The 13571-nt window shown below is 39.7% G+C and overlaps 1 protein-coding gene across 1 annotated transcript; it reads left to right on the top strand.

The window, feature by feature from the left end:
* The first annotated feature begins 433 nt into the window (after nucleotides 1-433).
* LOC130417132 (uncharacterized) lies at nucleotides 434-4370 on the top strand. The gene is made up of 3 exons (XM_056742437.1): nucleotides 434-452; nucleotides 2477-2574; nucleotides 2871-4370. Exons 1-3 carry the CDS (start codon nucleotides 434-436, stop codon nucleotides 4368-4370), a joined length of 1617 nt encoding a protein of 538 aa, XP_056598415.1.
* The last annotated feature ends 9201 nt before the right edge of the window (nucleotides 4371-13571 follow it).

The raw sequence follows: 13571 nt of genomic DNA, 5'->3' as shown, positions 1-13571 counted from the left end.
TATTAAAGTTCTTGGCAGTTCCATAAATACACATCTGGTCCCATATTTGTTCCTCATTTGTCTAAAGTCACACCCAAGCCCCCCTCCCCAAAATAAATTCTGTGTATTAAAAGCAGACTTGACATTGATAATGCTCTGTAATAGGAGACACACAGCAAAAAATGTTTCTTCTGTTTTTGTTCACATGTCTCGCGCTGAGCACTTCTAATGCTCAGGCGAAAGTGGTCGACAGCTTCCAAGATTGTAGTGAATTTTTCTACGAAGGCATAGAACCAAAAGGGATGGATCAGAATATCAAGAAAATCTGTCAGATGTGGAAGTACGATATATTTTCTTACGCTACACTCTATTCTGCTTTTCATAAAATTCCTCTGTACAGTGCATACAAGTTTGAACCTAATTGCAAAAGTACTTCGCAAGAAAAAAAAAAACCATGGTGCATAGAGCCACAGGTAAGTGTCATGTAGTATCAAAATATTCCATTATCATTTTAGGCTTTGTGTTTTGTCAGAAAATGGGGCAGAATTATTATTGTTTTAATTAATTTCTTCATCACTGAAGAGAAATACTGTATTTAAATTAGTGCTGGACAACACTATTTATTTAGATCGCATTTATCGCATGACTGTTTGATCGCAGTCCAGTTTGATATAGAAAAACAAGTTCTAGTGATTATTGATGGTATTGCTTATACATAAAAACTCTCTTTTAAGTGTACTGTATTTATTCAATTTTATTTATATGGCGCTTTTTACAATTTTCATTGTTGCAAAGCAGCTTTACACACATAAAAAATGATAATACTGTAGGAAAATTAAGAGTATATACAGTATTAAAATACATGGTGTCATTGCAAATTTTTCTCTTTACAATCTACACTGATGTCAGTCGATTTAGGTCTATGAGGGACTGGTGGACTCGTCAGGGAGCGTGGGAAAAGAATATCCTGGTGTAATATGGGGAAAACAGGACCAGGGGTGATAATCAAAGTATATTTAATTTAGGTATATTATTATTTTAAATACTGTTATCAGGACTGGGAGGCTTGAATTTCAATTTACCAGAACAAATTGTAATAATAGAAAAACGTGGAGATCAAGTTCAAATTTGTTAGCGTGCATGTGTGTTGTTAAATGCGAGTTGTTTATATTTATGGATAATCTAAACAAACTCAGCAATCTCCCAGTGAGTGGTAAGTAACCAAAACTCCACTATAGATTTGTGTATGGTAAGTGAAAGTGTAGATAAAACCCCTTGGAAGAGGCCAGACTCAACCGTCAGAGCCGTTTCTCCTCTGCCATATTAAAACAGCACTGATACAACTAGAGAGAATGATTACAGTAACTTGTGAGATTAAACGGAAATAGTTTGGTAGGCTGGTAAGTGAAGAGGAAAGATCTACTGAGGATTAATAAAAGAGATATTTAGGTCTGTCCTTTATTATTCTGGTTCTGGATGACTGTAGGTTGTGGCTGTTGTTGTCATTAAGTGGACTTCCCATCATCACGATCGTCAGGCTGGACTGTAAATAGCATCCGGAGAAAACTAACTATATTGCAGCCTTAACTGCTCATGACTATTCCAAAGTTTAGGTTCCAAGTATGAAATGGATCGACTACCCTTAGATGATTTTGATAATCTGGGAACTATTAACAGACCAGAGTTTTTCGACCGCAGTGTTCGCAATAGATTGTAAATCTGACAATATTTCACAGAGCTACCGAGGAGCTAGACAATTCAATGCTTTTTGAGTTATTAGCAGGAGTTTTAAGTCTTTTCGGAACTTAATAGGCAGCCAGTGCAATGAAATTGAATGTGTATTTACAGCACATCTTTAAACAATTAAAAATTTGCACAACTACATTTTTCTTTATGTTAACCATTCATTTTAGGAGAACACAATTCCTTTAATATAAGTGAGTGTTTGGGGCCAGTCATTTTGGTTTGATGAACATATAAACATAGATTATTTCTCTGTATTATGCTGCTGCCCCATAAAAGTGATAGTTAAGCCAAAAATGACAATTCGGTCATCATTTACTCACCTTTGAGTTATACCAAAGTGTATAAATGTTTTTAAACTGATGAACACATCATGAAAGATATTTGAAAGAATGCAGTTTAGTAGTTTGTGATCTGACTCTGTAGACACACGTTTAAACATGTTTTCTGCATCAGCCTCACACTGCACACAATACATGCAACACAACTTGTTACTATTGCTGTTTTATACCTTAGAAGAGGGAGTGTGTTTTCTTCAGGCTATTTCCTTCTGCTTTATCATTAATGGCATTAAATAAGCCTCTTACACCCAAGCATATTACATCTTTATGCAGTGAGGGCAATGATAGATAAGCGCATGGCTGAAGGAGAGGAGACGGAATAGAGTGGTTTTAACTCCGCCGTTAGAAAGAGATTTAAAACTAATTTTACAGTTTAAAACTCTCCATATAAGAGTTTGGTCCCTTCCATTCAGTTCTGGTGTTACTGGTTCTTGTGCGCACTTCAGCAGTCTTGGGCCAACCCCAAATCCTCTTATTGGTTGAGACGCGGAGTGATGCCATTCGCAAGCCAGTACCAATCAACATCCCACCACTTCTGTGACCTATGGTTTGTCTTTACGTTTCAGAGCCAGTGAGCAAGGCACTTTCGAAATAAAATACTTAAAAAAACTGCGTGAATGCACGACAAAATAATTGACGGCGTTAATTTATTATGCATTAAGGTGATGACATATTCTGGTGCCCAGCCCTATTTTAAACATATTAGATCTATGGATAAATTCATGGAACTTAATTGATCTTTCTAATAGAGCAATTTGACAATAAAATAATGAAAATGTCGGTTTTGTGTGTGTGTTTCTTCGGCAGGTTGTTTCTGAAGACAGTGAAACTGATCACATGATGCCCCAGAATGAATATGAAGAAGATTTAAATAAGTTAAAAAATAGTCAAGCCGTCTTTAATGACTATGAAAACACAGGATATGATCGTGGGCATCTGTACCCCAACAGTTACAGATGCAGACCCGAACGTAGTGTGACCTATACACTGACCAATGTTGCACCTATGGATGCTTGCTTCAACCGCATTCAGTGGAAGATCTGGGAGGGTTATTTGAAAAGCTTTTTAGATGCATTTTTTAATGATATTGATGATGCTGAAGTATACATTATCACAGGTACTGTGCCTGGTAATGACAAAATACCACAAAGTGAAAAAAGGGTCACAGTTCCATCTCATATCTGGACAGCTGTCTGTTATAACCACAAAGATAACGTAACAAAGTTTTTTCCCTTTGGCTTTCTAGGAATTAACAAGCCTGAATTTAACATAAAGTTAATGAGTGTTTCAGAAATGAATAAGAAGCTTGATGAACTATATGAACAATCAACTCCATCAGTTCAGATTTTTCATGATAATTGTTTTAGTGACAAGCCAGCATCCGACAATGCTATTCAAGAATTCCTTAAAAGAATTAAATTACCAGAGGACCAAAGACTTCAAATGTCTGAAGATGCTCAGAACAACTTGTTTGCACTCCAAAACATCATCAGTAGTGACAATAACAGTCCTTCGACATCAATGCCTCAAATTACTCAACTGACAGCAACACTTACCTATGAGAGCTTGAGCTCTTATTTCAAATCAACTGAAAGGAACAAAAGAAAGATTAAGACTGCTTGTGTTATATCTGATGACAAAAAAAGTCGCAGGTCTGATAAATGTCATGATCTCTGGAAAAGGCAGGTGTCTGAGGGGTCGGAATCTGTTGAATGTCAGCTGGTCCCGGAGAAATCTTTTGATAAGAAGACCGCAGCTGACGGCTCACCATGCATCAGCTATACAGATAATAGTTACAGATGTACATGCTCCACAGAAGGAGGACAAAACAAGCCTTGCTGCTCTACACCCTGCCTGTATCAGGATAGTCTTAATGACTACCTGTGTTACTCAGGTGGGACACAGATACAGTGTTCACCTCAGTACTCTCTAATCGCCACTGCAGGACAGAGATGTCGAGTTGATCATCCCTGTGCCACATATGGACAAGACTACTACTGGTGTTACACAGAAGACAAGTCCCAGGCATACTGCAGCCCTCCGCTCTGGGGAAGTAGGGGTAGAGATGGAAAGTATTGCCGCAGGAACCACGCCTGTGCAAAGTACAATAAACGCTACCAATGGTGCTACACAGATCATGATAACAGCTGGAACTATTGTTGTACTTCTGACACCTACTTCTCCACTATCAGTGAAAAAACCTGCAAGCCTGATTCCCCATGTGGTTACCATTACAAAAATTACCTGTGGTGCGAAACCACTGATGGCAGTTGGGATTATTGTTGCAAAGAGTTTTTAAAACAATGAGGTTTGGGAAGATCTCAATTGATTGATGCATTATAACTATCAAAGTAATTTACATGTTTAATCGTTTTAATAATTACTAACCTACAATTATTTTTACACCAAGACAGCAAAAGGACTTTTCTTTTTGTATTTGTAAACAAAATACTTGGCACAATGTTAAAGTGGCACTAAAGTTACTACTTGTGAATTCAACATAGTAGAGCTGCAAAAAAAATCAATTAATACATGAAAATTATCTGTAGACATAACTTTTGTTTCCGCACCGGAATCCATTTTTGATTACACTTGGACCTGATTCACAATCCCTTGGATTCAATGTATACCCTGTGTTTGTTCTCACTCATTGTCAGTTCTAGTTGTCTGTTGTTATGTAGCTCTGTTTCTTGTACTGACCCTATTAACATGTGGATATTTATTGGCCTGTGGATACTAGCCTGTCTTTTGTGCACCCAAATAAATCTCCAGTTCACGTCAGTTCTTGTGTGGCATCGTTCATCTGCCCTGAGTTGGTGACAGTTATAAAGTGATTCAACTGAAACTGTTTATTAACACACTGAGTATGAGTAATGAGTAATCATTTCAAAACTATAATAAAACATTTTTGTATTTCTATGTTATTACTTGTGTATGAGGAGTTCAATAAAAGAGTTAACTTGTTGATTTCAAATTACGACCAAACATAATTCTATATAATCAAGTAGTTTTGTTTTTCTACAAAAATAGCTGTTTGCTGAATAAAATATTAATGTTGAATACCTGCTAAGTTTTCTTTTATTAATCAATATAACTAATTGTTAGATTTAATTCCTGCATAAATTAATATTCTGGCTATATGTGGAGGAGAAGATTTCCTTTAAGGTTAACATTCTTTGTCTGACCTGCTATACCTTATTTGGTCGTTGTGTGAACCCCTGGACATTAGAAACATTCCAGATACCTTCTGATACCATATATTAAGTCTTGTTGTTCCTAAAATAAATGAGTTCAAATGCCTGATGCCTCTCAGTGTCTTATCTTTGTGCTCCCAGATCTGCTGAAGCTTTCTCTCACAACATCCAACTGACTTCTGATTTGATTTTAAGTGTAATCCAAAGCACAGAAAGAAATTTAGTGTTAATAAGTTTAAGAAAGTTTTACAATTGCGGGCTCATCCTATGTTACCTGACAACTCTGTGCTTTGAAGACCGTACTAGACTGAAAAATGTTCTACAGGTTCTGACAGTAAATAACATGTAAGAGTTTTTTTATATAACCTTACTGTTATATACTGTTGAAGGCAGTCTCCGCACAAATGTGTTGGGATTCTGCATTTGCATGTGACACTTTGTGACGTCAAACCAGGGGCCAGGTTGCGTCCAAGTTTTCGCAAGGCACACGACACGTGTATTTTGAGATATTGATTTTAGCACATAAACATGATAGGTCCCGACTACAAAATAAAAATAAAAAATAAAGGGTTGGATTTTGCGGGTGAAGTTTGTCTATTACTTTATTTTCAAACATTTGCTTTGTTGATTCATAGAGTATGGGACAAGAAATATCTAAACCACTACCAGGTGAAAAGACGGTTGATATTTAGAAATTATAAGGGTCACAACCATTGTAATAAGGTTCAATAAACGGAAGGAAGGAGCCTGGAATCAGCAAATACATTTAAATAAAGTTTTTAATAAAATAAACAAACAAATGCATGGATGTAAAATGCCGTCAGCCACCTCATGGCTGCATGAACTGAGACGGGAGCGCCAGGGACGAGAAAGGGGAGAGAGGAAAGAAGTAATAAGGTCCGATTCCCCAACACACTGTCGCTCGGACCTCAGCCCAACCAAGAGACTCTTCCTCGTGGTGCTATCTGGATGTCCTGGACGTCCGTTGGACGGCCAGATCCGCCTCCTGGCAGTTGGCAATGGCTCCTCCGTGTGAGGGCAGTGGCAGCGACTCAGTCCGCCCTTTCCTGCTCCTTACCATTATGGGTGTTGGCAGCAGGATTCAGGCTCACGGCCAGACTCAACCACTCCCTCTTGGACGGCCGCCACCCCACCTCGGCCCAGGAGCACGGCAGCGAGCTCTCTGTCCTAGCCAAGTCCCTCATCGATGTTAATGAAATCCATGGTTAATCTTACCCAGAAAGATGGAGTTTTTAAAACTTTTCAACTCCCACTGAGTGAGGAGGAGCATCACAGAGCCATGGAGGTCCTCCTTCCATCATCCACATCCAAATCTGGTGAGGAGCACAGCTTGTTCATGGACGGAGGTTATGTAACCCTTACAGGGAAGAAACATAATGCGAGTAGCTTTAAGTTTAACATAATGCAAGTTACTTTTTATATGAGTGCAGTTTTTAACGATGTCATTATTTTTAATGATGCTGATATGTGACCTTGCCCATAAAAACAGGCTATGGTTTTTAGCTCCAGAGATCCAGAGATTTGTTATCCCGTATATCTCTTAAGTCCACAACTCTGGTAAACTTACTGACGTTCGGACACGGAAGTCTGAACCGACCCAGCGGACCTCCACGGAGCCCGTGGCCGAGAGGGTGCACCAAACCCGGACAAAATCAGCCTGCCGTAGCTGATTTTACTGGAGCTCCAGAGATTTTTTTCTCCCGTATAACCCCAAAATTCTGCTCCTACTAGAGGACCTAGGAGGAGGGGGCAAACTAGATTTGCTAGTTTTAGGGTTGTTCTCCTCCTCCATCCTGACATGGAAACATTTCACCCACAGAAAGGTATATTAGGGCTCTGCTTTTAATGCTTACATTATATAACATGAACCGTGTCGCTTTAATTTTTTGATGAAATTTGTGTTAAAGATTATATGCTTTTAAAAAGATCAAGGTGCCTGTGTCCTTGTCCGAGGAGGAGTTTTTTTCCGCTCTCAGAAATGAGTTTCCAAGAGTGGGCAGAATCCAATTTGAACTGGCAAGGGTAGATGGTCAGAGAAAAATTGAAAAAATTAAAGTTTCTCTACTGTCACCATCTGTTAATAAAGCCAGCTGAGTGCTCAAGCGATCTGCTTTGTATATCCTCCCTAAAGTACTAAATAGGGCCCAGGCTCTGATGGACCCTCTTTTATTTCTGTTGTTTCTTCTTCAGAATATCTAGCATTTTTGAGAACCTAACCATGTTCAAAAACTACAAATTTGTCAGATTTTGTTTTTAGAAGTAATTGTGTAGGTGGCACTATTATGCCATTGTGAAACATTTTAAACAAACAATCACTAGCACCTCATGTCATGTGGTACGAAATTTGTAGATGCAATGACCATCTCAGTACCCACAAAAATATGTTGTGAAACCCTAAACCCAACAGAAAGTAGACTTTAACTTTCTCTTCAATTTTTTTGCGGATTTAACCCTTTCCAAACTCAAAACATAATCATTGCTATTCTTGATTGTAGTTTAAGGGTATTTGTGAAAAATGTGTTAGTTTGTTGATTGTTGAAGGGTTGTGGCAAAAAGACATACAAATTTGATTTAAGTTGTTAGCTCTTTCTCATTTCCTAACAGCTGTTTTGTTAAAATCATTATTTAGTAGAGTAGGCGGGGCGAGACCGTGGTTCGAGTCCGGTGAGTAATTGTGAATTAGCGCCAGCTGTGCGCACACCGGGCTCGAATCTCGTAGGAGATAGGGAGCATATAAAAGGAATGAGCGACCGGACCGTCGAAGAGAGAGGACCGGGCCCGAACATGTGTTATGTTTGTATTTGTATTTATATTATGTTTTGTTCGCCGGCAGTCGTCCGTGAGGGGCCGCCGGCTGTTAAATTACTTTATTAAATGTTTAAAATGTCTTCCGGTTCCCGACTCCTTCCTTCCCTTTTTATGGAGATGTTCTACATTGGTGCCGAAACCCGGGTGGAAGGAGAGACATGCTGTCGGAGAGTCCTCGCCGCCGAGGGGCCTCGCGGTCCCGGAGAGTTCAGGCAGCGCGGACGAAGTGCGTCCGCCAGTGGCTGCCCGACGCGGTGGCTCTGGGTAAATGGAAGTGCACAGTGCGGCAACCGTCAAAGCTACGGTGGATCGGCGACCTTTGCTGCCGCGCCCCTGGGTCGAGGTGGGGTGGCTTTCGTCCAAGCGGGAGCGGGGGAGTTGCCGCCATCCGCCAGAGTCCGGAGCCTGCGTCCGTCCCCGGAGGGGGAGGAGCAGGGGGCGGAAATGCCGAGTGCGGCCACCGCCTGCCAGAGGCCGGAGCCTGCGAATCTCGTAGGAGATAGAGAGCATATAAAAGGAACGAGCGACCGGACCGTCGAAGTGTGACGTTTGTTGTATGTTTTGTTTGGGTTTTTCCTCCCGTTGTTAATCTCATTATTAGTTCATTAGTTTCCACTTGTGTTTCATCATTGTTAATTAGTCCCACACCTGATTCTGTTTTTCCCTGAGTGTCTTCCTTTTGTATTTAAGCCCTGTGTCTCCCTCTGTTCTTTGTCGGTTATTATTTATGTCAATGGATTATCAAGCTGGTTTTGTCTTCCCTGTTCTCTTGCTCCCGTGTTTGTTTTGGACTCATCTTCATTAAACCTTATTGGATTATACCTTTTGCATCTCCATTCATCCTCCTCCGTGTCAGCCCTGACACGAAGAGAGAGGACCGGGTATTTGTATTTATGTTTTGTTCGCCGGCGGTCGTCCGTGAGGGGCCGCCGGCTGTTATATTACTTTATTAAATGTTTAGATGTTTGCCGGTTCCCGCCTCCTTCCTTCCTTTTAATTAATCTTTCTACACATTACCAAACATAATTTACTTTCTGAAATTCCAAAATAATAAATTGTTGACATTACTGTGATATGGTTAAGGATGTCTTACCGGTCAGAGATCAGTCTTCTGACACGGAGACCGTGGAAATGGAGGATGATGACGATGTAAGTTTTGTTTTTAGGAGTTTAATTTTCAAGCACTTCCATAAAATCCCCATGAAACGTAATTTGCGGTTTGTCTTTTCTGTATCCTGATATTGTAATATATCCGACTGAAAACCCTTTTGAAATGAGAAAAACTGTGATTGCATCAATTACAATTCCTGATACATCCCATACATACCTATTGGACAGTCAGTTTAATTTAATGCAAATTAATGAAAAGAAATACTGATGTCCACGGATGTCATTTATACTGCAAAAATATACAAATATAGCAACACTGTTTAAAATATGTTAATTGTTATTATTCATTTACTTGTAACTTTAAGTTTTGAATTGATTTGCAATATTAAGTGGTAAAGAGAATCAGTTGTTGACATTGCAGTGATATCTTTTTGATTGTCATACAGGTCACAGATCAGAAGGACACACTAACATTTATGTGTTTTTTTGGTGTACAGTGTTTTTACACAGTTTACTGTTAAATAAACTCATTATCTTTACATAAATTACTGTATGTAGTAGCAAGTAGCTGTCACGGTCCTGTCCTTCCTGTCATGAGTATTCGGGCCTTAGGAACAGAGCGGTGACAATATCATGTCTTGTGTGTGTGTTTCGTGTGGAGACGCGTGGCGGTTCGTTTTGACAGTTCTCCCCATGTCTTCCGTGTAGCTCCGCCCCCTCGTCTCTCTCTGTCAGCGTCCCATTAGTGTTTTATCTTCCTCACCCGTCTATGCCTCTTCCTGCTAGTTGCACTCATTGTTAAGTCTTGTCACCTGCCCGTCCCGATCTCTTTGTCATCTCTCCTCATTAGTTTCCCCTTATTTAATGTCCCTTATTCCCTTACTGTTGGTCATTGTCTATTGTCTGTTTTCCTTTGTTGCTACTGGCTATTTCGTATCTGGATTACCTTGTTCCTGTTTCCCTTCGTGTTAGGATCTATTATTTGGATTGCCCTAAACCTTGTTTTGTTTTGTCCCCCCTGTGGGAAGTTTTCTGTTTGTAAGTCTTTAGTTTCTTGTTTGCCCCATTGTGGGTTTATTTTTTCATGCTTAATAAATATTATTTAACCCTTCACTACTGCCCACGTTTTGGTTCTGTCTGACAAACCGTGACAGTAGCTCCTCTAGGGCCATATTTTCCTTTTTTTTTTCAAAACTCACCGCTCTGAAAAGCAGTGTGTGCTCTGATTGGCCAGCTACCCAGTGCTTTGTGATTTGTTGCACACCACAAGCGTGTGACAGAAATTTTACACATCTAACCATGAGCGCAATCTTCCAGGACGAGGCCGATTATCAGTTCATCTCTGAACAGTTGTAAAAACTGTACACTAATAACAACAGTGACAGGTTAAATAATGAAACGAGCGGATCAAAACCACATATGCAAGCACAGAAAAACCAGACAGCGCGTGAAAGCACAGAGCGCACAACTCTCATGTTGGAACGATCGTCAGTTAGCCTTGCCTTCAAACCTAGTTAGGACGATGAAACCAACGGATCAACCAGAAGGACGCTATACAGGGTTATGTTTTTATTTTGTCTTTTGCATTTCTGTGACATGCCGGCTCCAGCACCACGCTGCAATTACTGAAGCTCTGCCGCCCTTTTTGCATATACATTTGGGTGGCGTCACGCAAATATTACTACGAACTGACAAAGAAATGTGAGGGATTGATCGAGGCTTTTTTGGCAGATCTGGATCAGACTCTTCTTTAATTTAGAATAAATCATTTTGTGCAAAAATCTGACTTTTGAAGAGGTCTTATACATACACAAACAGTTATATAACACACTAAATCAAGAAGAAATCAGGAAATCCTGTAAGATGACCCCTTCTACATTAACATGTACTCATGTATTTTTTTGTGACTTTCAATATAAATGAGTTGATAATATTAAGGAATGTTCTTATATTTCCTTTTATTGCTTTTAGGAATATGAGGAATACAATGAAACTTAACAAGCTGACCAAGAACGAATAAACAGTTTTGATTTTAAGAGTGTCATTTTCTTTCATCTTAGAATTTTTATGGTACAGATCTTTACTGGCGTTGGTCTTCGTTCTGTTGATTTAGGATTTACAAGAGTGGCGTAAACTCTAGAGAAGGGCTAGACAAGACGAGGAATACAATGAAAGTCTTCTAGCTGACCAAGAACGAGTAAAAATAATCTGTATATGTGAGCAAGCATAAAAATCTGGGAAAATCTGTCTTCCACAGGAACGTGCACTGCAAAGAGAAGCAGACATCTGTAACAGATGGGGAGAGGCAAATTGTCACTTATTTTTTCAGCAACCAAATCATAGACGGATTTTTTTTTGTGCTCTTGGCAGGCTTTGGAAAGACGTCGTTTTAATTCAAGCAGACTGGTTGAGCCGCAGGATGGTGTCCCTTTACATATTAAATTTCCAGATGTCCATGTTTTAAGTAGAAGGTTTCACCTCATGCAGCCAATTCAGGTAAAATTAAATTTAGTTCAAATCTATGGACATTCTGGTGCTACATAATTGCTAATGTAGGTGCAGGAATTATTTCACACATTCTAGAGGTTTCTAATACTGCTAATTAATCAAACACACCTGATTTATGTCTTAAGTTCATTAGTACATGTTCCAAGACTTGAAATGTCAGACAGAGAAGAGATGCTAAATCTGCATTGTTGGGGGGCTCCAGGAACGTCTTTGTAAACCCCTATTGTACAATATAAAATGTCACATTATGTTTTCAGATCTTTAGGCAATATACTACTTACAGTTGTGTTCAAAATTATTGCTGTAAATGGTTTTAGGGAATTTAGTGTACATTTGTAATTGTATTCAGAATCAAATCCTACAAGGACTTCTTAAAGAACCATATGCAACTAAAATGACATCAATTAGTTTTGTAATACAGTAGTAAATGTTTATTTTGTGAATTCTTCATTGACATAATTATTCAACCCCTTAAAGACTACCACTCTGAAGAACAGAGGTTCAATGAAGGGTTTTTCAATCAGGTATTGAAAACACCTGTGGATATCAGGGAGCAGCAATAAAGCCTAATAAGCACCAATTAGGCAGCTTTAAAATGACTGTGATACTCAGCTCCTAGACATTTACTGGTGTGGTTACAAACATGGTGAGGTCAAGAGAATGGTCCAGGAAGACAAGAGAACAGGTGATTACTCTTCACAGGAAGGGCAATGGCTATAAGAAGATTGCAAAGATGTTAAACATACCAAGAGACACCATAGGAAGCATCATTCGCAAATTCAAGGCAAAGGGCACTGTTGAAACGCTACCTGGTCGTGGCAGAAAGAAGATGCTGACTTCGACTGCTGTGCGCTACCTGAAGCGTAGAGTGGAGAAAAGTCCCTGTGTGACTGCTGAGGAACTGAGAAATGATTTGTCAGATGTGGGTACTGAAGTTTCTGCTCAGACAATACGGCGCACCCTGCGTAATGAAGGCCTCCATGCCAGAACTCCCAGGCGCTCCCATGCTGTCCCCAAAGAATAAGAAGAGTCGACTGCAGTATGCCAAAAGTCATGTGGACAAACCACAGAAGTTTTGGGATAGTGTTCTGTGGACTGATGAAACAAAATTAGAACTGTTTGGGCCCATGGATCAACGCTATGTTTGGAGGAGGAAGAACAAGGCCTATGAAGAAAAGAACACCTTGCCTACTGTGAAGCATGGCGGGGGTCAATCATGCTTTTGGGCTGTTTTGCTTCTGCAGGTACAGGGAAGCTTCAGCGTGTGCAAGGTACCATGAATTCTCTTCAGTACCAGGAGATATTGGATGACAATGTGATGCAGTCCGTCACAAACCTGAGGCTTGGAAGACGTTGGACCTTTCAACAGGACAATGATCCCAAGCATACCTCCAAGTCCACTAGAGCATGGTTGCAGATTAAAGGCTGGAACATTTTGAAGTTGCCATCGCAGTCACCAGACTTAAATCCGATTGAGAACCTCTGGTGGGACTTAAAGAAAGCAGTTGCAGTGCGCAAGCCTAAGAATGTGACTGAACTGGAGGCTTTTGCCCATGATGAATGGGCGAAGATACCCGTAGATCGCTGCAAGACACTTGTGTCAAGCTATGCTTCACATTTAAAAGCTGTTATAACTGTAAAAGGATGTTGTACTAAGTACTAAGATTGAATGTCACTTGGGGGTTGAATAAAACTGATAATGATGTGAGCTCAGAAAAGACATTTGTGGTTATTTCATTATAAATGTTATGTTATATTTGTCTGACCTACACGTGCCTCTTTGATTTAATTGTAAGCAGGATGACTGAATGATCATAATCAATGTCAAACCGACCAAAACAATCAATTTCAGTGGGGGTTGAATAAT

The sequence above is a fragment of the Triplophysa dalaica genome, unplaced genomic scaffold (assembly GCF_015846415.1).
Source record: "Triplophysa dalaica isolate WHDGS20190420 unplaced genomic scaffold, ASM1584641v1 Contig19, whole genome shotgun sequence".
Classification (NCBI taxonomy): Eukaryota; Metazoa; Chordata; class Actinopteri; order Cypriniformes; family Nemacheilidae; genus Triplophysa; species Triplophysa dalaica.
The sequence above is the reverse complement of the archived record's forward strand: the minus strand, read 5'-3'. Positions and strand labels throughout refer to the sequence as shown.

What these genes read in the sequence shown, in the direction of transcription:
- LOC130417132 (XM_056742437.1), top strand. An exon ending in GTGATGCCATTCGCAAGCCA is followed by an intron (nt 2,575 to 2,870) that starts GTACCAATCAAC and finishes TTTCTTCGGCAG; the next exon opens with GTTGTTTCTGAAGACAGTGA.